Source organism: Tiliqua scincoides, chromosome 3, assembly GCF_035046505.1.
Source record: "Tiliqua scincoides isolate rTilSci1 chromosome 3, rTilSci1.hap2, whole genome shotgun sequence".
Taxonomy (NCBI): domain Eukaryota; kingdom Metazoa; phylum Chordata; class Lepidosauria; order Squamata; family Scincidae; genus Tiliqua; species Tiliqua scincoides.
Window position 1 is genome coordinate 241,546,053 of NC_089823.1, and position 27,918 is coordinate 241,573,970.

The window sequence follows — 27,918 nt, forward strand, 5'->3', positions numbered from 1 at the left end:
TTTGTGCCTCACTTTCACTGCAGGCCGTCTCCATCAGACATCATAGATTAATGTATCCACAACTTAAGAATTGTGAGCTGTCAAAGAGGCCCAGGCCACCATAGGGGGGCCACCATAGGAGAGCTGCCACAAGAGGAGCACCACGGGGCAGCCTCGGTAACAGGTCAGCAGGTGGGTGCTTCTTAAAGCCAGAAAGACTGTGTGCCCAGGTGTCCATAATGAAGAGGCCTGTGAGCCTTCATGCTGCCAGTCAAGTCACATCCAGGCAAGCTGGTCTTGAGCCTCCAGACCCCTGGTCGCTCTAGTCCAGGGCTGGCAGCCGCTAACGCGCCCTGTCACAGTTCCCTCTAATCCTCCCGCCACGCCAACTATGCAGAGACTGCTTATGGCTGCAAGGGGGTGGCTCTGGAGCACTCAGCCATGATGACATCATTGAGCTCTGAAGCACCCAGAGGGGAACGTCTACTAGAGCTGCACAGCCTTGTTGCTTAAAGGAAATGCTGACCCACATCATTGACCCCCCACCCTTGAGATATCCCTGTGTTGAGAGAAGCTGCAGATGAGCTCTTCTGCAGCCAAAGCAGCTGGTGGTGGTCCTCCCCCACCCTGTGTGGGCTTGCCCCACTTTCATCAGTGCTGCGTGACAAAGCACACCCTCCCCCCTTCTTCCTGGTGGGCACACACCTTAATCAACACCCACTGTACCCTCTTCCTCCTTCAGAGAGAAAACCAAGGGGAGAGGGCTGCACTGGGCTCCACTTTGGAATGGGAGGGATTTGCACTCCAGAAGGGGGAGAGTGCCATTCCCACGAGCCACTCCCAAAGGACTGCCCTGGAGCAGCAGGTCACTGCATTTGAACTCCCACAACAAAAAAGGAATCCGCACTGAGGAAGGCTGGGGTTCGCAGTTGGCTGGAAAGGGCCGAAATAACGGTTGCTGGCAAACCTGTGACCATGACGGTGCGGATATTGGCTCTGTGCAAATCTTCAAGTACAGCCGGAGTCTCTTGCTTGAGTTTATTCTGCATTATGATTAACCCCATGAAATCCATGCTGCCCTCAATGGCATCTCTGCAGCGAAACCGGGGGAGGGGAAGCAGGGGGGAAACCGCAGACACTGTTAAGGGAAGCATAACTACTGCCAGTCAGCAATTCAACTGAAGGCAAAAACCACCCACATGCAGCAGCCAGCAAAGAGAGATGCGATTCCAAGGCAGCCAAATCCAACTCTGGCTGCCAAGAGCTTGATGATCCAAACTGGATCAAGGGGCAGTTCACTGTCAGGCAAGATTCCTTGCAAGTGCAGGATGATGTCTGCCGGGGCACCACGTTCTAGCCCCACAGGCGCCTGCAGTTGCACCTAGTAAGGCATCAAGTGACGAGGTGTAAGGAAGAACTAGGGTCAAGTCAATGCACAGCAGTAGCAAGAAGGGCAGGTTCAAAGGAAGGAACTGTAACAGTAGTGCTGCCAGATCAGGCTCCGTCAGGGAAACAGACCTGGGCCAGTGTCCCCATTCCCACAGCGGCCCACTGGCCAGAGAGAGGCTGGCCTTGCTCCCATCAGGGCTCCCTGCAAGGGGCTTCCGAGGCAGCACGAGGTCCTAGTGACCGGCTGTTCTATGGCCTCCTTATAATGTGGTTTGGGAAATGTCTAGAACAGGGGAAAAAAATAAAACTGCCAGCGAGTCCAGGATGGAACCAGAACAGCTCTTCCTTGACCTCCATGCTAGCTTAGGGGCTTGTGTTTTTTAAATGAAAAGTACATTTCGAGGACTTAGGAAATCTCTGTGGAGGACAGGCCCATTAGTGGCTACAGACAGAACCACCAACACAATCAGAGACCACATTCTTCTAAAGACCAGGCACTACCAACTAGAGGAAGGGGGAAACCAGAGAGGCCCTGGTGGGCCAAAGGTCTGATCCAACACAGAAATGCAGGTGCTCATGGCTGTCCCGCTCACCAGCACCTTGGCTGCTCTGCCACAAGCCCCTGCCAGTCCCAGAGCAACTACAGCAGAGCTCCAACAAGTGGTGGCTGAAAAGCCACGGCTGCCTCATGTTTGGAGACTCGCCTTCTGGAAGTGACCACAGTTTAACGCAGGGTATAAATTCAAATTATCTATTTAAGACAGGGGTGCTCACACTTTTTTGGCTCGAGAGCTACTTTGAAACCCAGCAAGGCCCGGAGATCTACCAGGGGGGAAGGAAGCGTCTGACAGACACCCCCTTTAATGTATGGAGCCCCTGCTGGAGTCTAGTCAGTTTTGTCAGTTTTGTTGCTGCATGCCTGAAGAGCAGCTAAAGTGTCCGTTTCAGTGTCAGTTTAGTGTCAGCTAAATATGTCAGTTTTGTCTAGTCACTAGACGAAACTGACATATTAACAGTTTGGAGAGACAGGGCTCCGCGATCTACTCATTTTGCCTCGCGATCTACCGGTAGATCGCGATCCACCTATTGAGCGCCCCTGATTTAAGACATTTATAAGCTGCTGCTCTATATAAAAACTCACAGCTGTACACCAACAAATCAACCACAAAAGCAGTAGCAGAAGAATAAACCTTTTTGTAACCTGCATGCACAACACACCCTTCAAAGCAAGAGCAGCAGAGGTGAATGTTAACACCGCCACTAAGAATCAAAGTAGCGAACTCATAACAATACAAAACTGAAGAGTTGTACAAAGCCTCAGTGAGCAAGCAGGTTTTAACTTGCCTCCTGCACGACAAAAAGAGTTGGTGTCACTCCTACTGGTTGGGGAAGGACGTTCCACTGCCAGTAGTGAGGAGCCCCTTCGTGGTCGCCACCCATGTGACTTCACCTGGTCAGAGCATCTAAGGAAGGGCTACCAACGCGGATCTTGAACTGTTTGCACAGGAATTTTGCATATCACCCATATCCCCATGCAGGGAACTCCCCCTTTCCAAGCAGAGACTGCACAGGGCCCCTCTGCATTCAGCCTGGGCAAGAGGGTGATGCCAAATAAGACCCCGCGGTGTCACAACTGCTGCCCCTTGTCTCCACTCACCGGCCAACATTCTGGACTTTGTGCCAGGTGAGCTTGGATTCCAGCCTCCTGTGCGCCAGAGCAATGACGCGAAAGCCCTGCTTCGTGTACTCTTCCAGCACCCTCTCAAAGTCCACGGGGACTGGAAACAAGACAAAATACAGAAATTCCTCATCATACAAGCTTAATTACTTCCATGAAAGCCAGAAACATTTTTCACACAAGATCACATGTTCTAATTTCCAGTTGGTTCCTGAAACCAAATGTTCACCCTTCCCCCCCAAAACCCAAAGAGCACAGAACAATATCCCAATATGAAAACAATACAATTTCTACTCAACTATTTATGCAATTACCTTAGAGTAGTACCAGAATTATTAGTTAACACTCTCCCAACAGTTGATTTGCACCTTGGTCATCTCTGAAGGGGCAGCAGCTGGCACCGGTTTTCGGTGAGCACAAGACACAGAGCAGGACTGATACGGTCACTAAACTTGGGGTGTCAAACATAAGACCCACAGGCTGGATACGGCCCTCGGAAGCCATATATGCAGCCCCCATGAAAACTGGACTCTACCAGCACTGCCATCATCTGCTCTCAGCTGCAAAATGATGCCTTGGCAGAAGCAGCCCTGCTGAAAGGGCAGCACTGGGAGAGCCCACTGACTGCATGGGCCACCCTTCCAGCAGCACCACTTCTGCTGAGATGCTGGGAGGGAGGGAGGCCTCAGAAGGCAAGGAACTGTACTGGGGAAAGAGCAGGCCAAGGGGGATAAGGGAGGCACTGGGACAGCTGTATTATCAGTGCGAAGAAGTAGTGCTTCATGAACCAAGGTCTTGTCCAATCAGAACTATGTGCGTTTAGTGAATTTTCAGGTATGAATCTGCATACCTTGTAATAGCAAAACCAGGGCCCAGGCCTCTTTCGCCTTAAGGGGCGGGGGCAGTGAGGAGGCAGCAATGCAGTCCCCAGGATCGTGCCGCTCAGGGAGCTGCAGGAGCTTGGCTGTACTTACCAGAGCCTCCTGCAGCCTCCTGGGGGTGTGGGGAGCCCTGTGCGACCTTCTGCAGGGCTCCCCAAAGCTTTGAAAGCGAATGCGGAGCAATCACACCCCGCCTCCGCTAAACTGGAAGTGGAGCGTGATCGCTCCACTTTCACTTTCAATGATTCGGGGAGCCCTGCAGAAGGTTGCGCAGGGCTCCCCGCACCCCCCCAGGAGGCTGCAGGAGGATCTGGTAAGTACAGACAAGCCCCTGCAGCCCCCTGAGCGGTGCAATCCTGGGGATCATGTCACACTGCCTTCCCCCACTCCTGCAAGAACTCAGAGTGGTTTTCAAACTCCTGGAGAGTCTGAAAACCGCTGCCATACAGTGATTGCTCATATAAACAATGAGGAATTATTACAATCGTGCAATGCAGCAGGAAGAATTAAGCCCTTCCATCTAAGCAAGTCATTCGCCTTTTACCTGTTTCCTGCTTGCACAATCCAGCCACCACCTCCGGGGCCCCCTTCATGTAGGCATCCATCCTTTTCTGTCCAAGGACTCTTGCCACAATGCACATTCGTTGCAAAGCAGAGGAGAACGGAAACTGTCGCACAATGCCTATTTCATAGACAGCCTAACCAGGTGGGAATAAATCACCATCAGTCTTGGCATTTCCGCTGCACTTTGAACGTGCAAAGCGCCCTCACGCCATGTTTATCACCACTAAGATGAGCCATTCTGAAAAGGGCAGGATGCTGGTGCCAGGAGCCGCTGTCCTCAGGCCACCCAGTCAGTGCTGGTGGCAGGGCGAGATCTGAACTGAGACGTCTCAGTTTGCAGCTCACTCTCTCAGCGCCACCAGGCAGAAGGAAACCAACTGGGGCATTGGGCCTACCTGCCCCTCTCCAAGACCCTTTATGAGGGAAGGGGAAGGTCACAAACAACCAAGATGCTGACGACACTCACCGAAAGCTCAAAGAGCTCCTGCAAAGAAAGGAGAGGACAGTCATTACCATTTTTCTGACCTCTCCTTCATGGCTTTGCAGCACCCAAGTGACAGCACCCCTCCAGAAGCTTTGCCAGAGATGGGGAAGTACATTCTCTTTCAGCCACTCTCATGCAGTCTCCACCCACCTGCAAATATTCTGACTGTGGGAATCATTCTACACACTGATCACCACAAATGCCAGCTGTTTCAATTTGGGGTCTCTTGCCTAGAGCTCTGGTCCATCTGATCCATTTCACCACAGCTGGACTGGATCTTGGGGTCAGGTGAACCAGAGGTCTAGGAATGATCCCCAAGTCAAAACAAAGCCAGAGCTCAATGGCACTCGTCCCCCCTGTTTTCCACACAGAAGGTACCGGCTGCTTCAGTTTCTGGCAAAGTCCCCAAGCAGGGAGGTGAAAGACCTTGGTCTGCTTGGCACCCCAAAGCACTGATGATCCTGAGCTGGGTGGACCAGGGGCCTGCTCCAGGCAGCAGCAGCACTCTCGCCCGGTACACAGATAGAGGCCGCCGGCCTTGTGCTCGAGAGAGTCAGATGCACAGAACGGAGCCCTTGTGACCAAGGGGAGTGGAGAGGAGGCCTCTATGACTGCTCACCATTTCTTCATGGGTGGCAGGTTTGGATTCCGGCAGCAGCTGCTTAGGCGGCCGGACCACAGTTGGCATAATTCGATTGTGAAGAGCAGTCTCCTCTTCTGTGGCTTCTTCAAGTATCTGAGTGACACAAACACACTTGCTCTAGTAAGTCCTACCATTTCAGCAGCCCTGATGGCCAGTGACACTTCTTAAGACCAACTTGTGCATTAAATGGATGGAGGGTACAAACTGGGCTGCAAATCCCTGGTCACAAAGCATTCAGTCCTCATGACCACCAAGCCAGGGCCCCTCGACTTTTGCTGCCTGCCTGGGACTGCAAACACAGGCCAAGGTGGGGACGACAAGCACCTGAGAGGTCACAACCCATGACTGTGGATGCCTGACCCAGGATGAATTCAGCACCGAAAACTTGCCCCGGGCACTTTGCTCAACAGGGCCCAGGCCCCCATGAGAGAATCCTTCTCCAGGCAAAACCCACCTTTCCAAGATGCCTCAGTACAATCCTTACTGAAATGTCCAAACCCACAGAACAGCATCAGTTAGGTTTATTTCTCCCCACTGACCCTACCCCTTCCTTTGCTGCTGCCCCTTTGGTGAATTTCAGGCAGTAAGTCCTTTGCAACAAGATCTTAGTCTCTTGCCCTCTGCAAATTGCCATGCGTACTGATGGCATCATACAGAAGCTCTTTGCCTGCATCGTGCCAGAGGGATTGTGAAACTGTTCTAGAACAGCCCAAAGCATCTTACAACCTCAAAACCACAGCAAACAGACGCAAGTGGAAGACACTTGCAGAGAACACCAAGATGGTATACAAGTCTGCCCTTGTATGTGGATTCCGGAACTGCGGATTTAACTCACCACAAGTTCCGAACCCACAGTGGAGGGCAAGACCAGAGCTCCCAGACATGATCGGAGGTGTTCTCCGGTTGCATCTGGGAGGCTTGTGAGACCCGTATAAGCAAGTGCACATTAGGAAGCTATTCCCCTGAGTCTTACACTTAAGAGACAGCCAACTCTCTGGCATGTTGAGCTGCTGCTCCTTGGGCAGATGTTGCTACTCACCCATCCGGTGGCTTCAAACATCTTCAAATCTAGCGGGTCTCCTGAAAGCACTCCATCAATCTTTGTGAGAGAGTGACAGGTTGCCATGCAGGCAACAAAGGAGGACTTGAGCAAGCTCTCGCTGCAAGCATTTTCTTCTGGCAAAAGGAAGCTGAAGACAAAAACAGTCACTCAGTGTAGTACTACTGTTCTCACGCTCATCAACACCAGTAGTTCAAGGAGCGGATTCATGTTCTACTGTGTTTCGGTCTACTTCTAAACACAGACACCCAAAGTCCATCCTGAGCATGTTTCATGGAAATGCTAATGAGCAACACTGAGCTTTGTACAGAATACAAAATGGATTTGGACAATCAAGCTCTTGGGAGGTTCAGTTAATCTAATTAGCACTGTAATTTAAAGCATGATAAAGTTCCTCCCCCCATGACAGAAGAGCTCGAATTGTATCACCTGACCAAGGCCTAGGTCCCTTAAAGTCCAACACTACCAACGGGTGGGTCCTGCACAGAAACAGGAGCGCCTACTTCATGGTGGATAAAGGCTTTTCCTGATCATGACAAGTACCTGCCACGCCCTTCCAGCTCTACTCACACACAGACACATCTATCTTGAGTACCACCTGGCAGCTGAGCTTCTCTACTTACTGAGCATTTTCGACCCTCTGGATCCCCCAAAGATCAAGACCATCTTCCGTAAGAGTGCCGGTCTACTGGGGGATAAAAGGGGAAACTTAAGAAGAGAATACTTGGACCGCGAGCACAAGCACAAAGTGCAACATCTAAAATGTGGCCCAGAATGTGATCCAGAGGCCCTGCTGCAGCGCTGCAGCCCAGGTGAAGCAGGCCAGGCACTGTCATCTGCCTAGAGGAGACTCTGCAGCAGCTCTGCTCTGATCTGGTCTAATCTGGACAAAAGAGATGGCCAGGAGAGAGAAGAAGCACATTTTGCAAAGCTTTTCACCCATGTGCACATGCAGCCACACACTTCTGTAATTTTCCATAACCCTCTGCACAAGTGTGAAAAGTCAGCAAGGCATCAGGGAGACAGACCCCTCCACATCTCTCAGGCAAACGGGCATGAACGTTGAGGGGAGCTGCCCATTGGGAGGCTCACCCACATACAGATTACAGGAAGTCGTGCAGTGCAAAGCACACATTTGCACCATGATGCCCATCCCAGTCCCCATTCCATCACAACTGGTCACTCATAACTAGGAGGCAAAATGCTTGCCATACAACACTGGTTGGCAATGAAACTGCCAGGACACCTAGAGAAGGCAGGAAGTGTCCGCTCAGCTGCCAGTGCCCCAATTCATGCCCTCCTAGCCCCAAACTGCTTTTGGTGGGTCACAAAACAGACAAGCTGATAGTTGACAAGGAAAAACTACCGAGCGCTATGGAAAGGGAAACTGAGCCACATGCGTATGCTTACTCGTGAGTAGATGAGTAAGCCTACTCTTATCAAAGGCATAAAAACATAAGAACAACCTCGCTGGATCCGGCCATAGGCCCATCTAGTCCGGCTTCCTGTATCTCACAGCGGCCCACCAAATCCCCCAGGGAGCACACCAGACAACGAGACCTCCATCCTGGTGCCCTCCCTTGCATCTGGCACAGCCCATTTCTAAAATCAGGAGGTTGCACATACACGTCACTTCTTGTAAACCGCAATGGATTTTTCCTCCAGAAATTTGTCCAATCCCCTTTTAAAGGTGTCTAGGCCTGACATCACCACATCCCTTGGCAACGAGTTCCACAGACCAACCACATGCTGAGTAAAGTAATATTTTATTTCGTCTGTCCTAACTCTCCCAACACTCAATTTTAGTGGATGTCCCCTCGTTGTGGTGTTGTGTGAGAGGGAAAACAGCATATCTCTCTCCACTCTGTCCATCCCCTGCATAATTTTGTATGTCTCAATCATGTCCCCCCTCAGTCGCCTCCTTTCTAGGCTGAAGAGACCCAAACGCCGTAGCCTTTCCTCATAAGGAAGGTGCCCCAGCCCCGTAATCATCTTAGTCGCTCTCTTTTGCACCTTTTCCATTTCCACTATGTCTTTTTTGAGATGTGGGGACCAGAACTGGATGCAATACTCCAGGTGTGGCCTTACCATCAATTTGTAAGGCCCAGCAAAGGGGACCGCAAGGTCACCAGAATGATCCTAATCCAAAGAACACGGAGCTCAACAAATGCGCCAGAGTGCAGTCCCCTCCACCACAGTGAAAGGGATAAAAAAAGAGGTTTGGACACCTGGTAAAGTGAAGCTTTTAAAAAAGTTTTGTACAGCTGGTGGGTCCCGACAGTGTTGTTTGAAAAAGTGGGTCCTAGTGCTGAAAAGTCTGGGAGCCACTGCCCTAGCCCAAAGCAGCACAGATCCGGGAAGGAATGAGTAGGAACACAAAGAGCAGAAAAGACAGGCTCGGTCACACACTCCCTTCCCCTTCCCTGTGCACCCCCACAGAAAGGCAACTCCAAGAACAAAAAGAGAGCTGACAGAATCCAGGATCCATGGAAGATATGCCCCTTCTGGGCACCTTTCTTCGAGTCCAGATACTTCCTTTAGCACTAGTCATTCCAGGTTCATCACCTGTGAAATCTGTGTAATTACTGCTGTTCTGGTTTTAAATTATCTAGATTTTTTAATAATTCAATACTGTTTTACGTATTAAGTTCTGCAAGCTGCCTTCAGCTTTAGGGAAGGTGGGGTATAAATGTTTAAATACATTAAATCTCCCACCCCCCCATCGTGCTAGGTGAAGAAACTCTCAGGATGTGAATGCACCGAATCAAAGGAGATCTGTGCTAGAAAGAGGGACTCTGCAGCCTCTGATGAAACAAAAGCCCGTTAGTGGTGGCCTCCCTTCTGCTTATTTGGGATCATAACTAACCCCTGGGGAAAACGTCTGTCTACCTAATTATTGAATTTTTGGATTTTTCACCATTTTATCTCAATAGGGCCTTTAATTAAAAGAAAAAAGTCATTTAACAATAGCCTCGTTAATGCGGGAGATGGCAGCTGACAGAAAACCCATGGATCATTCTCTCTCCAGGAGCTTAGAATAGGTTCAAGTGGTCCCTCCCATCCCCCTGAGCACGTAAAAGAACTCAAATGGAAGTGATTATTACCTCCTCTTTGCATTCTTTCCCTAAGCTGTGCTCCTGGCAAAGAGAGGCAGCACTATGCCTCTGAATTCAGTTGCAGGACAAGCACGACAGGCAAGAAGCCTGCCTGGTGTGGGAGCAGGACACTCGTCACATCCTTGCAGTACTGGAAGGGAGGGTACGGCAGGATTTGGGGACAGGCTGGACATGAGGAAGGAAAGCGAGAAGGAAGTCCAAGAAAAAGCCCAGGCTAGCGGCCTGTCTGAAAGTGCACACTAACACAGTTCATGGATGCCAATAAGCTCAGGGAACAGCAAAGCCTCCAAGCTGAAGAGCTAGAGCTGGGATACAGGACTGGGTGGTGGGAAGGAAGGGAGCCCTGGGGCAGCAGAGTCACACAGCTGCATGCCAAGGGGACAGCTGTGCCACAGCTTGCCCTGAGACAGCACATATCAAGAGCAGAGCAGACTCCTGAGAGACCCCAACAGAGGGGGGGGGTGCAAGAAGGATAAACATCCCCCTGTGAAATCCCTGAAGGACAAACGGGAGACATGGGAGGAGAGCCACAAGAACGTGGCACCAGCGGCATCCACAAATGCTGCTGCCAAGATGAATGGGCTCATCTGTATTGATGAGAAGGAACTCTGCTACTTTTCTCACCACAAACTGACAAGACTGCCTCTCTGAAAGTTGCAACCAAGGCAGAGTGGAAGCCAAGCTAGAGAGAGCAACCAGCTGTGCTGAAGGTCTAGGAGGACAAGGACAGAGCCAAGACCTGCAGATTCAGCAAGGAGAATTTATAGGTGTCTTTATAGGTGACAATTATACAATTTATAGGTGTTGTATTTATAGGTGTCTTAAAAAGGCGTTGTGAGACATTCAGAGAAGCCTGATGGACCTCAGCAGGGCAAACGTCTGGGATCCCTCCCAGCAGCACTAGAGACCCCAGTGGCACCAGAGCACCACGCCCATCGTGGATGCCAACACATACTGGGGTTAGAGGAACGGAATTGTCTTTGGCCAGGGAGCAAATTTCTTCCAAGCCAAGCTGCCATGATTGCCAAAGACTCAACTTGGCCCAAGGCAGGTGGGGAGACAGGGCCACAGACGCAAAGGCACTCAGGTGTCACCAGAGCTCATGCTGCACTGGTTTCCCAAAATGGGGACAGCACTAGTCCCCAGTTGTTGACAGTTACTGAAGTACTGACACACCTCTTCTGTCGGGCAACAGAAGAGGGTGATGACTGAGCAAAACCTAATGAAGGAGGTCTTCAGAAGTGCTCCCTTCCCAAAGGCTTGGCCCATCGCCAGGTGAGCATGCTGAGCTGCACAGGTTGAGGCTGAAACATCTCCACTCCTTAGGAGCTGCTCTCCTACTCAGCCTAATCCACACACTGCACCAAGCAGCAAAGGGGCTCCCTCTGAAGCCTTATTCTCAACTCAGCACAGGGCTCCCCAAGCAAAAGATTTAACAAATAACTTGAACCTTGTCAAAGCAGACGAGATTCAGCTGGCCACAAATGTTTATTCTCTGAGGGCTGATACAGAAGATGCCAATTTTCTTCAACCGCCTTTGTGCGTAAACAATCCCAGCAGTCATTGCAGCAGGAAGGGCCGGAGGAACAGTGATAGTGATGATGTCCAGAGACTCAATTACTATGATGTGGGCTGAAACCTGCAGTGGAATAACAACAGTCAGTGCACTCCCAACACACAAGTCATTTGCTGCTAGCAAAACCCATGCGGACCCAGATAAGCTCAGTGCCCAGTGGCCCCTGCACTGAAGCATCATGACATGCAACAGGAGTTGCCTCACTAGAGGGGAACAAGGAACCACATGCAACCTCAAAGTGCGCTAGCCAGGACAGTGCCCAATTTGACACTCAGGCTGTGGGTCCCTCCCAAGGGGCTGGCAGGCAGCCAGTTCCCTACCTGAGACACACAATCTGGCCGCTCTACATCCTGTACCTGGAGATTTCCCTGCTGAAGTGCTTTGCCACAAAGTGGTGGGTCCTCGAGGTCTTCCCATCAATCCCTGGCTAAGGCGTTTGGGGCCAGGGTCAGGATGAGGAGAAACCAACCCAGAAAACTCCTCAGAGCTCCTCAGAACCTGACCACAAAGCAGGTGAGGGCAATCTGTCTTTGGGGTGCTCTAAAAAGGTATCAAGCAGGAATGAGAGGGGGCCCTTGTGTTATCTGGAGTCTAATGAGAATGAGCAGGGGCAGGATGAACAACAGAAATGTTTTGGTTGGAAGCTACAGAGACCCATTTCCTCATAAATGGAATTGCCAAGAGACCAAGAACTCTGGAACTCTAATGTGACTTACCACAAGCAGCTCCATAAACCCCCTTACTATATTCTGGAGATACTAGGACTCCGATCAGAGGAGGAAAGAGAAAAAGGGACAGAAGCTGTACCTGGTAAATGATGCTGATAACAACTGTGTAGAGAAATCCAACACCTGCCACGCCCACCAGGCAGAGAAGGAACATGTAGGCATCTCGGTAGAGCTTAAAATCTGTGGGCTTTGGGTACAGGATGGAACGGACCAGCTGCCCCTTGGAAGTGCTGAAGCCTGAAATGGGGGACAGGTCAGATACACAAATCCTACACCAAAAAAAACCTCCCTCCTGGCGTAAACATGGTGAAGACATGGTATTCTGTGTGGAGTACACACCCTGAAGAGCAAGTCTGTCTGGGAAAGGCCCCAAGGTTCCATCTTCCAGGATGAGGACATCTTCCAAAAGGAAAGTCAGAGAACAGCAGGCTTCACCACCAAGAGGGGTGACTCTCACCAGGGAGGGACAGCCCATGGGTGGAGGGCATCCTTTGGGCAGGCAGGGTTCGGCAATCAGGACAGAGCAAGGCTTCTGCCTGGATGCTCAACAAGAGTGGGGGGGGGGGGCAAGAGAGAACTCTTGAATCCAGCAACCAACAACTAGGCTGCTGGCAGGGTGAAGCAGCATCCCATGGAGCTTGGCAGGTCTGAGCCAGGACAGTCATGCCTCCTGCTGTGCCCAAAAGTCATCCATTCTCTTCAAGCGCCAGGCAAGTGAAGGGTGTGTGTCTAATACATACCTGTTCTGACCACAACAGCCTTGACAAGCTCCCCAGTGTAGAAGCGGGTCTGGATGACGGCTGTGCCACAGAACAAGGTGTGCCTCCTGTGCTCCTCTGGGCTGTACACTTCGTCCTCCAGGGATCTGGGGTCCCCAGCGGGGTTTGGCAGGTTGGTCTTGGTAACTGGAACACTTTCACCTGAAACCAGAGGAGAGCTTGGCTGGCAGAGGTAGGGGCGCCCTAGCCACTGGAAAGGCTGCAAGCCCATTCCCAGCTCTGGGCCTGCCAGGCCAGTCATTCTGCATTACCTGTCAACATGCTCTCATTCACAATGCAAGTTCCACTGACAAGCACTGCATCACAAGGCATGATCATCCCATTCAATGGGAGTACTATGACGTCTCCAGGTACAAGGTCTGTCGACAGGATCTCTTCTACGCCTGCAAGTTACAAGTACAGGGGAAAATAAGCAGAGGAACCAAAACTGTCACGGGGCCAAGGCATCTGCCTAGCAATTCTTTGATTAGGCTAATGGCACTCACATGTGGCCTCTTCAAGCAAGTAGCTCCCCCAGCACACGAACGTAAACCCCTGAATCAAATGTCTATTTCTTACAGTCTCATGGGAAGGCTGGTCTGTGTCCACAGGAAAGTCCTACCTTCCTTGTGTTTCAGTGGACAAGGGTCTGGAGGATGCTCTGCTCTCGGAGAACAGCCAACTCTCTCAGCCCTTCAAACCCACATATCCTTCTCCAAAACTGCGAGGTGCTGATCCCAAGGAGTCCTGAGTCACCTCAACACTGGACAGTGGGAGTGTGCCTGGTCACGGCCCCAGGTCCGCGTTCCACAGACTAATTACACACTTTGTAAAGAAATATTTTCTTTTGTCTGTTCTAACTCTCCCAGCACTCAAGTTTAGTGGATATCCCCTGATTCCTGTGTTATGTGAGTGGGTAAAGAGCACTTGATCCATGCCCTGCATAATTCCCCTGCATCCTCCCTCCCTCTCTAATAAGGGAATCTCCCCTTCCACAGGAGGGAGAGAATTTGTGTGGAGGTGGAGGCCAGAGTGTCAGCAGGGGATCACTTCAGGCACCATCTCCTTCTCTAGGGGAGCCAAAAAGCCAAAGAGTCCGACCTTCTCCTTCAGGTTTATGTTGATAGTTTGTGGAAATGTCCAGCATGACCAAAGACTACGAGATCTGCAAAGATGTGCATTTACACGTGCTCCCAAACACGCAACATGTATGTCTCCACAGCCTGCATATGAACATGGAGGTCTCTCAAGTGTTTGGAAGGAGCATCCTTCCAAGCTTGGAGAGCACAACACACACACACACACCCCACCACCACCACCACCACGGGGAGACACAGGTGGCATGGATCTAGCCTAGACGCCTTTAGAAGGGGATTGGACAAGTTTCTGGAGGAAAAATCCATTATGGGGTACAAGCCATGATGTGTATGCGCAACCTCCTGATTTTAGAAATGGGCTATGTCAGAATGCCAGATGCAGGGGAGGGCACCAGGATGAGGTCTCTTGTTATCTGGTGTGCTCCTTGGGGCATTTGGTGGGCCGCTGTGAGATACAAGAAGCTGGACTAGATGGGCCTATGGCCTGATCCAGCGGGGCTGTTCTTATGTTCTTAACTACAATTCCCAGGAGGCCTTGCAGGTCTCTTGTTATCTGGTGTGCTCCCCGGGGCATTTGGTGGGCCGCTGTGAGATACAAGAAGCTGGACTAGATGGGCCTATGGCCTGATCCAGTGGGGCTGTTCTTATGTTCTTATACTTATGCAGCTGCACATACAAGAGAGAACCACCAGCCATGTGCCATTTAGAAGAGATGGCACCCTCTGAGTTGGCCCAAGGAACCTTCCAAGGGCAGGTCTGTGTGACTGGGGACAGCAGATCGCCTGCTTGCAGTAGTGTCCTCCACTTGCCTCCATTTGTCAATGCAATCACTGTTCCAAAAGTGCCACAAGACTCACGCGCTCTCCCCCAAGGAAAGCAGACTCAGGCCACACTCTGCCCGGAGATGCCCCACTGCCACACTGACGCTTTTCCATGGCCTTTGGAACTTGGGGGCTGGTATGAGTACTGAACCCCAACAGCAGCAGCACTTGCAGGGTGAGGAAAGCAGAGGATGAACCCGTGAAACAAACTAGGGGCAGACTGGAAGGTTGCCCTTTAGATCAGAAGCAAGGCGCTGACATGGTGGCATCAGCAGCACATGCGGGAAGAGAGAAGCTGACAGAAGACCCAGAGCGGCTCTCAAAGAAGGCTCCCTCAAGCCCAACAAAGGACCGCCTTCCCTGAAGCAACACTGCGGAGATCCGGCTGCTGCTCAAACCACACGCTTGGAGAACCCCCCTCTCCGTGCATCCGGGCTTCAGCCAGCAGCCATGTCCTGGCTCTCAAAGGGGAAAGCAGGAGACCACAACCAGTGTCATGAGGAAGCTGCGTGGGTGGGGAGCACTGAGAACGCTCCCCTGCCACAGCATGCCAGACTGGGGGAGGCCTCGCCCTTTTGGCAGGGAAGCCCCCACTCACAGTCCTACTGCCAGGAGTTCAGGCAGAGAATCCACCAGGACAGCGACCCCACCACTTCTCAGGTGACTGCCAAGCTCTGGCTGCTCACTTGCCCACTCTACCTTGATTGGCTCTGCTGACCGTCACCCGGATGATGCTGTGAGCTGCCACCATGTCATGGAGCATCATGTATTGCTGCAGAAGAAAGGGGGGGAGAGAAGACAACAACATCACTCACCAGGAGCACCAGCCCCTCCCCCTTGCATTTTTCTGCAAGCAAGAGACCACAACTGAACATGTCCTTTCCTGAAAGAGGCCAGTGAAGTGGCTTGGCAGGCCAGAGAAGAGCAGACACCTGAGGGTGGGGAAGGGATCACCCAGCCATAGGTACCCAGCAGCCTGGTGATGACAGGAGACTAAGGGGGGCATGGTAATCCAGCTGAGGCTTTCCCCACTGAAACACCCTGCCCTCCTTCCATTAGGGAATGGAGGTCACTGTCCAGAATAGTCTCCATCCAGGCACTGACCAGCCCCAGGCCAGGGCGGCTGCTGTTCCAGATGCGCTCAAGACCATTTCCTCAGACCACGATGGAGAATCTGTTGGTTGGCAGACCTACCAAGTAGGGAACAGGTGCCCAATCTGCTCGGGGAGGGGTGGTGGCACCCTCCATTCCCCCCTCCCAAAGAAGCACACTTTACAGCCAAGGAGCCTACCAGCAAGTGGCAGGCCCAGTGCGAAGAGCTTTCTTCCAGGCAGACTCAGTGTGCCAGCGGCACCCAGGGAACAACTGCCTCCCACTATTCAAGCCACAGCAGAACCACAGGCCCAGGGTGGCCTCTGAAGGCTGACCAGAAAGCAGGAGGCAGCCCCAGCCCTGACTCACCACACAACCTCAGTCCCAAGAGAATTGCATGAGGGATCCCAGCTGATTTCCAGACAGAATTCCAAGTGCAGATTTTGCTACAAAAGAACACATTTGACTGGTGGCCCTCCCTACATTTTAATGCTGCTCACCCAAGGAGGACCTGCTGAGGGCGCGATCAACACCAGAAGGTCAGCAGACAGCAACAAGGACTGGAATCTTCTCCCAGGGGGAGCACTCCAACTCCCTGCCAAGCCACTTCACTGGCCTCTTCCAGGAAAGGACTTGTTCAGTCGGGGTCTCTCGCTTGCAGAAAACTGTACCTGCTCTACAAGACTGCCATTTTTAGCGTGGTTTTGTTATCTAGATTTTTTTCAAAGCTGCACTGATGGAAGGCACCGTGGATACTTGCCTCTAAGGCAAGAAATTTCTGCCAATAAAACAGCCTCAAATTATCTCCTCGCCTTATCCGCAGATCACTCAGGGGTCAGGGCTGTTCGGGCATGTTGTGGGAGCTAGAAGCACAGAGGAGAGCAAAAGGACATGGAGAAGAATACCAGAGATACTCGTATGTAAGGCGAGCCAAAGTTAATCCTCTGTTCTCCTCCTGAGAAGAAAAGCAAGCCAGGATTCTAGTCTTACATTGAAATCAAACAAGTCTCGTTCTCTTTAGCAGACCCTTCTGTAGCCTCGCTCCATTTTGCGAATGTTTAGCAGAGGTCTGGTTTTTAAAAAAACAGGATGTAATCCTCTTTCCATTTTAAACAAAGTCTCAGGCTACAATTCAGTGAACCATTACTTAAGAACAACACCCACGGAAAGCAAAGGGTTTATTTCTGAATATGGTTGCACCTGTTTGTAGCTGCGCTTGCTCATGCTCAGTCCTTGTTGCTCGTCTCTCCACTGTGAATTGAATTGCGCACTCCTAGTTATGCATTATATGTTGTATGTTATATGTAGAGCCTCTGGTTTAACACAGCAGGCACCTCACAGAAAGATCTGATTAAGGGTTCTACTGGTATGTTGTTTACAGTGCACCTACTCTGATAGCGTTTACAAATAGGTTGTGAAGACCAAAATTTAAAAAGTTAATACCAATGTATCTTATCATCTTTTACTATTATGTTTAATAAATTAGAGACTGTACAGTTCTAGGCTACAATTACTGATAGTATTATTTACTACCAATTATTTTTCAGGATCTAGCCTTGGATAAAAATCACACAAAATTATAGTCAGGCTGCCCCCTAAAGTTTAACCCCGTCCCCCCATTTATCTGCAGGTCATAGAAACTTCTATACTTTGGCTCAAACCTTATCTGTGAGATTGACTTACACTAAAATATCTATGGTATGTATTTTATATCGTTTCCATTTTACAAAGAGACAGAGCAAAGCCAAACACAGGCACCCCCAGAGGAATAGGATTTTTGGACAAAGCATTTTAGAGCTTTAGCATTTTGCTCTCTCTTCAGCCCAGTCAGGGTTCCGGGCTTTGAACTCAGTGACTAGGCAGCAGCCTGAGCACAAGGAAGCCTGGCTAATCCCCAGGTGACGCTTTCCCCCCTCTGAATGTCAGAGAACACCTAACCAAAAGAAAGAGAAAAACCCTGCCTGGCCTGGTCTGGGCAACATTCACAGGACAGAAGCTTTAGAGAGAAGAAGAGGCTAAGGCACTGGTTTGCCCACAAGCCTGACCCCAAAGGGCATCCAAACGCTTCCAGAAAGGTGTGAAAACGTCTCTTCTTTCTGAATCACGTACACTTTATACACAAGATGCATGCGCTGTTTCCAACAAAGTGGCCCTTCCTTCTGGCTACTGGGGGAGTTGCTGCACACAGCTGTCAACAGGCATGTGGATGCGGGAGAACCCGTGGACATTATATATCTGGACTTTCAGAAGGCGTTTGACACGGTCCCTCACCAAAGGCTACTGAAAAAACTCCACAGTCAGGGAATTAGAGGACAGGTCCTCTCGTGGATTGAGAACTGGTTGAAGGCCAGGAAGCAGAGAGTGGGTGTCAATGGGCAATTTTCACAATGGAGAGAGGTGAAAAGCGGTGTGCCCCAAGGATCTGTCCTGGGACCGGTGCTTTTCAACCTCTTCATAAATGACCTGGAGACAGGGTTGAGCAGTGAAGTGGCTAAGTTTGCAGACGACACCAAACTTTTCCGAGTGGTAAAGACCAGAAGTGATTGTGAGGAGCTCCAGAAGGATCTCTCCAGACTGGCAGAATGGGCAGCAAAATGGCAGATGCGCTTCAATGTCAGTAAGTGTAAAGTCATGCACATTGGGGCAAAAAATCAAAACTTTAGATATAGGCTGATGGGTTCTGAGCTGTCTGTGACAGATCAGGAGAGAGATCTTGGGGTGGTGGTGGACAGGTCGATGAAAGTGTCGACCCAATGTGCGGCGGCAGTGAAGAAGGCCAATTCTATGCTTGGGATCATTAGGAAGGGTATTGAGAACAAAACGGTTAGTATTATAATGCCGTTGTACAAATCGATGGTAAGGCCACACCTGGAGTATTGTGTCCAGTTCTGGTCGCCGCATCTCAAAAAAGACATAGTGGAAATGGAAAAGGTGCAAAAGAGAGCGACTAAGATGATTACGGGGCTGGGGCACCTTCCTTATGAGGAAAGGCTACGGCGTTTGGGCCTCTTCAGCCTAGAAAAGAGACGCTTGAGGGGGGACATGATTGAGACATACAAAATTATGCAGGGGATGGACAGAGTGGATAGGGAGATGCTCTTTACACTCTCACATAATACCAGAACCAGGGGACATCCACTAAAATTGAGTGTTGGGCGGGTTAGGACAGACAAAAGAAAATATTTCTTTACTCAGCGCGTGGTCGGTCTGTGGAACTCCTTGCCACAGGATGTGGTGCTGGCGTCTAGCCTAGACGCCTTTAAAAGGGGATTGGACGAGTTTCTGGAGGAAAAATCCATTATGGGGTACAAGCCATGATGTGTATGCGCAACCTCCTGATTTTAGGAATGGGTTAAGTCAGAATGCCAGATGTAGGGGAGAGCACCAGGATGAGGTCTCTTGTTATCTGGTGTGCTCCCTGGGGCATTTGGTGGGCCGCTGTGAGATACAGGAAGCTGGACTAGATGGGCCTATGGCCTGATCCAGTGGGGCTGTTCTTATGTTCTTATGTGACCACAGGTGGTGATGTCATGTCAACACAGTGACCACTCAGGAAGTATTTGGAGAACCGCTTCCCGATAAAAAGGTTTCAAACTTTCAGACACTCTTGCTGCCAAGAATGTTTTGCAAGGTGGCAGATCTCAGTCAGACATTCCAGTCAAACTGGAAGGGAAGACACTTATTGCTCTACATCCCTCAGAGTCAAGTGACACCGAGCAGCAGCCGTGCCTGAAGCTGAAAGGTGACAGGAGGGGAAATGCAGAAGAGACAGGGACGCACCACTTGGCTAATGAGCAGGAACCCACCTTTCGGATGGTGTAAAGAGAGCTGACAACGGAGATCAGAGACATGAGCACAATCGCTGCGGCATAGTAGTAATATTCGTCTGTGCTCCACAAGATCACACTGAACAGCTGGAAAATGTAAAAAGGATTCAGCACCTGAAAGAGAGACACACACCGTGTTACACCCTTCACAAGAAGTAGGTTAACTCAAAGTGCAAATTATTAACATTATTATTAACAGTATTTATATGCCGCTTTTCAACTAAAAGTTCACAAAGCGGTTTACAGAGAAAAATCAAATAACTAAATGGCTCCCTGTCCCAAAAGGGCTCACAATCTGAAAAGATGCAAATGAATACCAGCAGACAGCCACTAGAAAAGACACTGCTGGGGTGAGGAGGGCCAGTTACTCTCCCCCTGCTAAAAAAAGGAGCACCCACTTGAAAAAGTGCCTCTTACCCAATTAGCGGGGTCGATTAATTAATTAAAATTAATGTCGCTCGTCCAAGGTGAGTCCTGCTGAGGGCGCTGTCACAGCCAGAACTCTCAGTGAACTCTCCTTAATTCTTAGCACCTCAGCTTTAAAAGGCAGTCATCCTTCTCTGGGATGATCTAAAATGTCTGTCTTTCTCTCTGTGCCTGAGCAACATGGATCAAAAATAACTACTGTTCTCCTAAGGAAGGGGAACCAGGTCCCCACACACATACAAGCCCATGGAGGATGAATGGAAGCGGAATGAGCAGGCAGCAGCCAAACCAAGCCTGCAGAGGCTGTCTCTTCTCACTTGTCTCATGCAAGTTTCCATGCGGAGTACAACTGCAGCAGGTCAGCACCCCCACCACCATCGCAAGCTGCTCCCCAGAGGGCTAAACCACACAATGAGGAAAGCCTTCTCAAAAGCAGCCAGCCCCCACCTAGCTGCAGGAGGATGGCCACGTACCCTGTGGCAGCAGAAACTGCAGCACTACAGACAGTCCTGCAGCACCTGAAAGGACAAGCAGGTTTAAGTCTTGCGTTTAAGCGGAAACAAATGTGTTCATCTTTAAGGTGCCACAGAACTGTCTCTCTCACAATGCCCCAGTACAATACCTAGGGCCAAATGGCAAGCAAGACAGTGCTGCCTGCAGATCACTTGCACCAGCCTGGTTCCTGAACCAGAAGCAATAATGGAAAGCGTTCAAGAGAAGCCGCCACTCACAGCGCACCCGACTTCATGTCAGAGCATGCAGCTCCCATTCCGTGCTTGTGAGTGGTGAATAAAAAGGCTCACCAAGAACAAGCCACAACCATCCCCAAAGCCTGCCACCACTGGCCACGAGTGTTCCTACTCAGTTGCAACACCAGTCCAGCAAGGAGGGCAATCGAGCATTCGCTCCAGCTCCGTCAGCGCCAACTGCGCTCCCACTCACCATCCCACAACACCGCCAACAGCAGCAGCAACACCTTTCTCACCTCCTTGATTAACAGCTTAAAGACCGAAGGCACTTTCACAGCAATTTCATTGACCCCGTAGAACAATTTCCTGTATAAAAGGGGGATGGAAAGAACAAAAGCATCACTGTTCTGCACCCCTGACTGGGTGAAGACACCCAGTGACTGAAACGAGCAGCCAGGAGGCAGCAGGCAGCACAGGGACTGTGCATCTTGTCATGGCTTATCTGAGCAGCTGGTCTCCCACTGGCCAGAGGAGGCTCGGAGGTTTCCAAAACCACCTGAGATCCTGCCACAGCCATTTCCCAGGGGAAAACAGAACAAAGGGACAGCCTCCTTTGAGAGCCTCTCCTGGCCACACTGCTTGGTGTTCCTGGGCTGTGCCTCCTTCCCCTTGCTTCAGCAACTGGATCTCAACCCTCGACTAGCACAGACAAGGTCTCATGGCCACTGGCACAATTAGAGAGGCAACTTCAACACAAGTGGCTGAGGACGCTGCCCTTCCCAGCCCAATGCCATGGGGTGGAAGAGTCAGTGGCTTACTTACTTCCTGCTTGCAAGAGCAGCAAAAAAGCAATTAGGTGCCAAACCCCTGTGACAGTAGGGCGATGGTGCTTCAATTCCTGGGGGCCAGCAGCAAGTTCTCAGGGGTCAGAACAGGAGGGCAGTTGTCCCTTCTCCAGCCCCAGACCTCTCAGTGCTGGAGTTTCCTAGCTTAGATCTATTCAAATCTGTAAGTTAAATGCTGCTTCTTCACTTTTGCTTTTGCTCCTTTGCAAGCCCTACACACAGAATGCACACAGCTCAACACAGCTTCTTTTGCCACCACCATCTGCAACAGAGTGCCGGACATGGCTGTTTTTGACAGGCTATCACCAGGGGAGGGGGATCACATGTTCATGGCGCATACCTGTACTCCCTCATCCCCTTGGTCAGGCCTGCACTGTGCTCACTGTGAATCGAAGAGCAGGACGTGGATTCATCCAGACCCCTAAAGAAAAGGGAGACAAGGGAGTGACTGAACTGGTGTGCCAGCTTTGAAGAAGTCCTGGGAGAAGTTTTGGCACCCCGGGCCTAGAGCATGGAGGACATCTGCCAGAAGGAGCGGTGGGAAATAGATGTGGCTCTTACTTGATGGAGCGGAAGTTTTGGGCCACCTCGTTCCAGAAGTACCTCACGCTGTGGTGGGTGAAGCATCGGATCTAGAAGACACACAAATACTGTCAGGCATCCGAGGAGCGCTACTCCAGCACTCTCAGAGATGACCACAGTCAAAGATCCCCCTGGTGCTGCCCCACCTGCTGCCTGCCACAGGGCCATTTTCTCACCATGCAGCCAGCACACTGCCTCAGCCACGCAGGCGGACCCAGGAGGTGCACTCTTCTTCACAACCCTGTCAGCCCACAGCCACAGCAGGTCTGGCAGGTCATGCTCAAGACTGAGCAGTTTGCTCCTCTGGCTGGGGTGGGAGTAGGTGTGGGTGGACCTTTCTAGCATGACCTTGAGTGTGACCAAGGGTTTCACCTTGTCAGTCCACTTTGTCAGAACTCTGCTGCCTCCCCCAAAACTCCTCTAGCAGAAAGTGGCTGATCCATCGCATCAGACAGAGGCAAACCAAACACTGTTTCTAAAGCTGCTGTTGTTTCCACTGCAGACGCTGGTACCTCCTGCAGGTGGGCCTGGGAGACGCTGCTCAAGTCATTTGCATCCTCTCCTGAAGGGCTGACATAGATACGACTGCTGCAGCCGTTGGTTATTTTCTCTGCCACACATTTTGGAGTCTGGAGTGGGTTGAGACCCAAAGAGAGCACAATGCGAACCTTGGCACAAAACCAGATCTGGAACTCATCCTTTTTAAAAAGAAAGAGAGAGGAGAAAGTGTGTGTAAAAAGTGAACAATAAGCTTCAACATCCTCAGATGAACTAATGGCTGCTTAACACGACCAGTGCACTCATATTTGAGAAAGACCACCCACCACTGCACTGCGAAGGGAGTCCAGTCTAGAACTGGATCTCATCAGTAGTGAGTAGGCAGGAGAACAACATACTCTCAGGTCAGGGGACAGAGAACCTTCAGAAGTCCCTCCCCACAACATGCACAGAAACCTGCACGGTAGTTTTTCTGACAATGTGCGGGGCCTTCGATTTCTCTCCTCCCTCCCTCCCCCACCCCATTTCTCAAATCACAAGCTGGTCCTTCTGACCATGTGTGCAATCTGCAGTCACGTTCCCCTTCTGGGAGCCAGCCTGTGCTCTCCTTCTGCTCACGACCAGACATGCGCCAGTTGGCAGGCTCAGGCCCGCTACCGCAACAGCCACAGCCTGAGGCTCAGACCAACAGTGTAAAATGGTGGGCACTTTCCAGGGCACATGAGCATGTTATGAAGTCATAACCATGTGGGTTTTGTGCCATGGAGTATCCAAGCAGCCCTTACCCACTTCTGCCATGGAATCCCTTTCCCACTCGTGCCCCTCTTAAGCATACACTCAGATTCCCACGAGGGTTTCTGAGCATATGGTTGCAAAGCCCACATGGGGCTGGAGATTTCTGAGTTTGGCAGGTGAGGTGGTGCCCTCGATGTCCCCCCTGGAAGCCCTTCTGTGCCGCAGCTCTCTGCTCTTGGCCTGAAAGGGCAGCCATTTCTGTGGCAAGGAGGGGAGGCAGCAGCAAGCGCTTTGCTCTGCTTGGGAGTGCGAAGGGGAGGGATAAGCCAACAGTGTTTCCATCCTCTTCCCACTGGGGGGGGTGCTGCCTGCTCATATTGCCCTACCCAAGGTGACTCAGAAGTCGGTCGCATTGTGTTCTACAGGGCTTACTCCCTGAGAAGTGTGCATAGGGCTGTGGCCTGGTGGAAAGGGATGGCAGCAGGCCCAATGCGGTGCATGTGCCCAGGCCATAAGCTGACTGCTACTGCACACACTGCCATGTCACCCACTCATAGCCACCATGCAGAGCCTCCTTTCACCTGCACCCTCAGGGTGTGCAGCCTCAACCTCACAATGACAGCCTGTTACGTCATACAAGGGGAAAAACCCATTTTCTTCTGACACCTTTTTGCATGGGGTACGAGACATATGCCTTATCCTTTAAAGCAGCAATTATTAACCGCTGTGTCGCGGCAAACTGGTGTGCCACGAGGCAGGCTCAGATGTGATGCGGGGCCAGAGGAGGCAGGTAGCAGCCATGCCGGGGGGGGGGGAGAGAAGCGGCTGCTTTGACCCTCACACGGCAGCCAGCGAAAAAGGAGCAGCCACAACTGCTTTGCATCTCCTGCTGCTGAGTGAGAGGACGGCTGCAAATGAGAGGATCCTCATTTACCTGGAAGTAAGCCCTGCTGACTATTATGGGGCTTACTTCCGAGTAGACACACCTAGGATTGGGTATCAAGTCCACCCCACATGCTGACTGGGCAGCTAGAGAAGCCCACAGAGTGAGCGAGAAGGAGGGAGGCAGGAGCAGGCAAGCAGGCAGGAAGCGAGCGAGTCTGCTGAGGCCACCAGCCCGAGAACTGGCTGGCTAAAAGGGTCCTGGAGCCCCAGTTGCCTGCAACTCCCCAAAGCGACCCTCCCTGCCTTGTCTTTTGCCTTTTAGGGGAAGGGCTTTGGGCCACAGTCCTATCCACACTTACCTGGGAGTAAGCCCCATTGACTATAGTAGGGCCTACTTCTGAGTAGATATGCCTAGAATCTGGCTTTTGGTCACACTTTTTCCCCCTTAAATACAGGAGCAGGCAATTGGCACTTCTCCCCTCTCCACTCCCTCCCACAGGCACATCCCCCCAAATCTCATAATCGCAGTCAGCACCTCTCTTACTGTCCCTCCCTTCGCTCCTCTGCACCTTTCCAAGGTCCAGAATCACTTTCCTCACATTCTCCCCCCCCCCACTCCAGCTGAATCCTGCACTTCTTTCTATCATGTGTTTTCATGCCCCTCCCCCCACTGTGTGCTCAGTCTGACCTCTCTATGTATGTCAGCACTCTCTGGCGTTACACTTTAATAACAACATTTTTCCTCCTTCCCAGAATCACATATACTCCAAACTTCGTACTCAGCCAAACTTCTTGGCTGCAATCCTAACCACACTTTCCTGAGAGTAAGCTCCATTGAACAAAATACAACTTACTTCTGAGTAGACCTGGTTAGGATTGTGCCCCTTGTCATGTAATGATTTAATTGTATTAATTATATTAATTAAAAATTAATTGTAATGTAGTAATTTAATGTAAGTAAAAAACTGGTAGTGTGCCTTGACAATTTTAGTGCTCTGTCAGTGTGCCGCGAGCTGAAGAAGATTTAAAATGGCTGCTTTAAACAGCTTAATGGCAGAGCTCTTTTTGTTCAGAATATACCCACAATATAACTCTGGCTAACTCTTCCCTCTTTAGAAGCACTTTCACCATGAAGATTCCACTTGGCCATCCTGCACATGTGAAACCTCTCCCTCTGGATAGTCAATTCAAACACATGTCTGACGTGGAGAAATTTCTAAGCACACACCTTTTCTCACTTGCGCGCCCTTGGTATTCAACTGATTCTCTGGATTCTTTTTCTACTTCAGGGCCAATTACTGTAGAGAATTGGCATCTCTCCAAACAATTGCAGTCACCTGTTTCCCCCTTTCCCCTCCAAGGTGCCTCATAAGAACATAAGAGGAGCCCATCTAGTCCAGCTTCCTGTATATCAGTGGCCCACCAAATGCCCCAGGGAGCACACAAGACAACAGACACGATCTGCATCCCGGTGCCCTCCCCTGCATCTGGCAGTCAAAGGCAGCTTGCCTCTAAAACCAAGAGCTTACACATGCCTACTATGACTTGTAACCCGTAATGAAATTTTCCTCCAGAAATTCATCCCATCCCCTCTTAAAGGCATCCAGGCAAGATGCCATCACTACTTCCTGTGGCAAAGAGTTCCACAAACTAATGACACGCTGGATAAAGAAATATTTTCTTCTGTCTGTCCTAACTCTGCCAACACTCAACTTTCGTGGATGTCCCCTGGTTCTGGTGTTATGTGAGAGGGAAAAGAGTGTCTCTCTATCCACTCTGTCTATCCCCTGCAAAATTTTGTATGTCTCAATCATGTTCCCCCTCAGGCGCCTCTTTTTCAGACTGAAAAGCCCCAAATGCTGTAGCTTTTCCTCATAAGGAAGGTGCCCCAGCCCAGCAATCATTTTGGTTGCTCTCTTTTGCACCTTTTCCAACTCCACTTTATCCTTTTTGAGATGTGGCAACCAGAACTAGACACAATACTCCAGATGTGGCCTTACCATCTATTTGTACAACGGCATTACAGTATTAGCCGTCTTATTCTCAATGCCTTTCCTAATGATCCCAAGCCCCAAGAATTAGCCCTCTTCACTGCCGTCACACATTGGTTTGACACTTTCATTGAGCTGTCCACAAGCACCCCAAGATCTCTCTCCTGATCTGTCTCAGACAGCTCAGAACCCATTATTAGACTATATGTAAAGTTTTGGTTCTTTGCCCCAACGTACATGACTTTACACTTATTTACACTGAAACATATTTGCCATTTTGCTGCCTATTCTGCCAGTTTGGAGAGATCCTTCCGGAGCTCCTCACAATCTCTTCTGGTCTTCACCACTCAGAAAAGTTTGGTGTCATCTGCAAACTTGGCCACCTCGCTGCTTAGCCCTCCCTCCAGGTCATTTATGAACAGGTTGAAAAGTACAGGTCCCAGGACAGATCCTTGGGGCACTCCACTTTCCACATCTCTCCATTGTGAAAATTGCCCATTGACACCCACTCTCTGCTTCCTGGGCCTCAACCAGTTCCTAATCCAGGAGAGGACCTGCCCTCTAATTCTCTGACTGTGGAGTTTTGTCAGCAGCCTCACCTATGGTGACAAGTTGTCTGGAAAGGACAACCTTGCAGGACTGGGACCGGCTCACTGGGGCTCTACCCAGTGCTCGGTGGGTTTTAGGTGCTTTTAGGGACAGAAGTTACCGAGTATGAAACAGGAGTTACAGGATCTCCAAGCACACCAGGACGCTTTCCCCACCTTTCCCAGGGATGCAAAGTAGGATGACTGTTGGATTTCCGTCACTATTCAAACCATGTGGATGGATGGGGTGACTCAGCACTGGCCAGTGAAGGCCTTGAAGCTGCTTCACAAAACCCAACCTCTCCTACATGGAAATGACTGCAGGAGGGGGAAGACTGGGGGGCACTGGGATCGCTGCAGCTCCTGAGCTACCAAGCTCCATGGGGCTGCCTTGGCTTTCGCTACAAAACACGCAAAGAGCAGAGCAAGGGGCTTGACAGTTGTGGTTTTGACAAGTTTCCCAAACAGAAGTCAAGAGTTCTGGCAGAGTTTCAAAAGGGGGGGAATCCCTCAAGACCACACCTTTCTAGGACAATGGACAAGCACTGGTGCAAGTGCTGAGGCACCGCCGGGCTTCTCCTTGCCCAAGTGGGAGCCTTTGGGCCCCAGAGCACCAGCTCACCGTAGTTCTCAGCAGCACCACTTCACAGCCTCTTAGCGGAGTCCTTGTGCACGTTGCTTTCACCCGCCACTCAGGCATCCAGTAGAGGAGAAGGAGTAGGAAGCCGCCAGTACAGAGCACTCCCATGGTGACCAAAGCCAGCTTCCAACGACACAGGTTGTAACCGTAAATCTCCTGCATGGAGACAGAGAAGCCCATCAGGTGGTCAATGGCACCCTGACGCTTTGGGAGAAGAGTCTAGAATTAAACTCATTGTGCAGATCCAGCACTCGCGGGAGCAGCTGGAAGGACAGCCATTCTCCTGTGCGGGAAATGGGCAGTTTCTGGATATCTGGATCGGAGGCTCTGCCTCAACGCTGCCACTG

At 50.8% G+C, this 27,918-nt stretch overlaps 1 protein-coding gene across 3 annotated transcripts in view; it reads right to left on the minus strand.

Moving 5' to 3' along the window:
• The window catches only part of ATP13A3 (ATPase 13A3), a 69,313-nt gene that overhangs the window by 24,135 nt on the left and 17,260 nt on the right, over positions 1-27,918 (minus strand). For all 3 annotated transcript variants that reach the window (XM_066619409.1, XM_066619410.1, XM_066619408.1), the window contains exons 3-20: positions 27,554-27,727; positions 22,748-22,933; positions 22,215-22,285; positions 21,994-22,074; positions 21,105-21,174; positions 19,673-19,807; positions 15,474-15,546; positions 13,129-13,260; positions 12,839-13,018; positions 12,178-12,335; positions 11,245-11,433; positions 7,302-7,363; positions 6,658-6,808; positions 5,595-5,711; positions 4,958-4,975; positions 4,472-4,625; positions 3,026-3,146; positions 947-1,071 (exon numbers count right to left, since the gene is read on the minus strand). In XM_066619409.1, the coding sequence (XP_066475506.1) occupies positions 947-1,071; positions 3,026-3,146; positions 4,472-4,625; positions 4,958-4,975; positions 5,595-5,711; positions 6,658-6,808; positions 7,302-7,363; positions 11,245-11,433; positions 12,178-12,335; positions 12,839-13,018; positions 13,129-13,260; positions 15,474-15,546; positions 19,673-19,807; positions 21,105-21,174; positions 21,994-22,074; positions 22,215-22,285; positions 22,748-22,933; positions 27,554-27,727 (2,197 nt within the window). The remainder of the gene's footprint in view (positions 1-946; positions 1,072-3,025; positions 3,147-4,471; positions 4,626-4,957; positions 4,976-5,594; positions 5,712-6,657; positions 6,809-7,301; positions 7,364-11,244; positions 11,434-12,177; positions 12,336-12,838; positions 13,019-13,128; positions 13,261-15,473; positions 15,547-19,672; positions 19,808-21,104; positions 21,175-21,993; positions 22,075-22,214; positions 22,286-22,747; positions 22,934-27,553; positions 27,728-27,918) is intronic.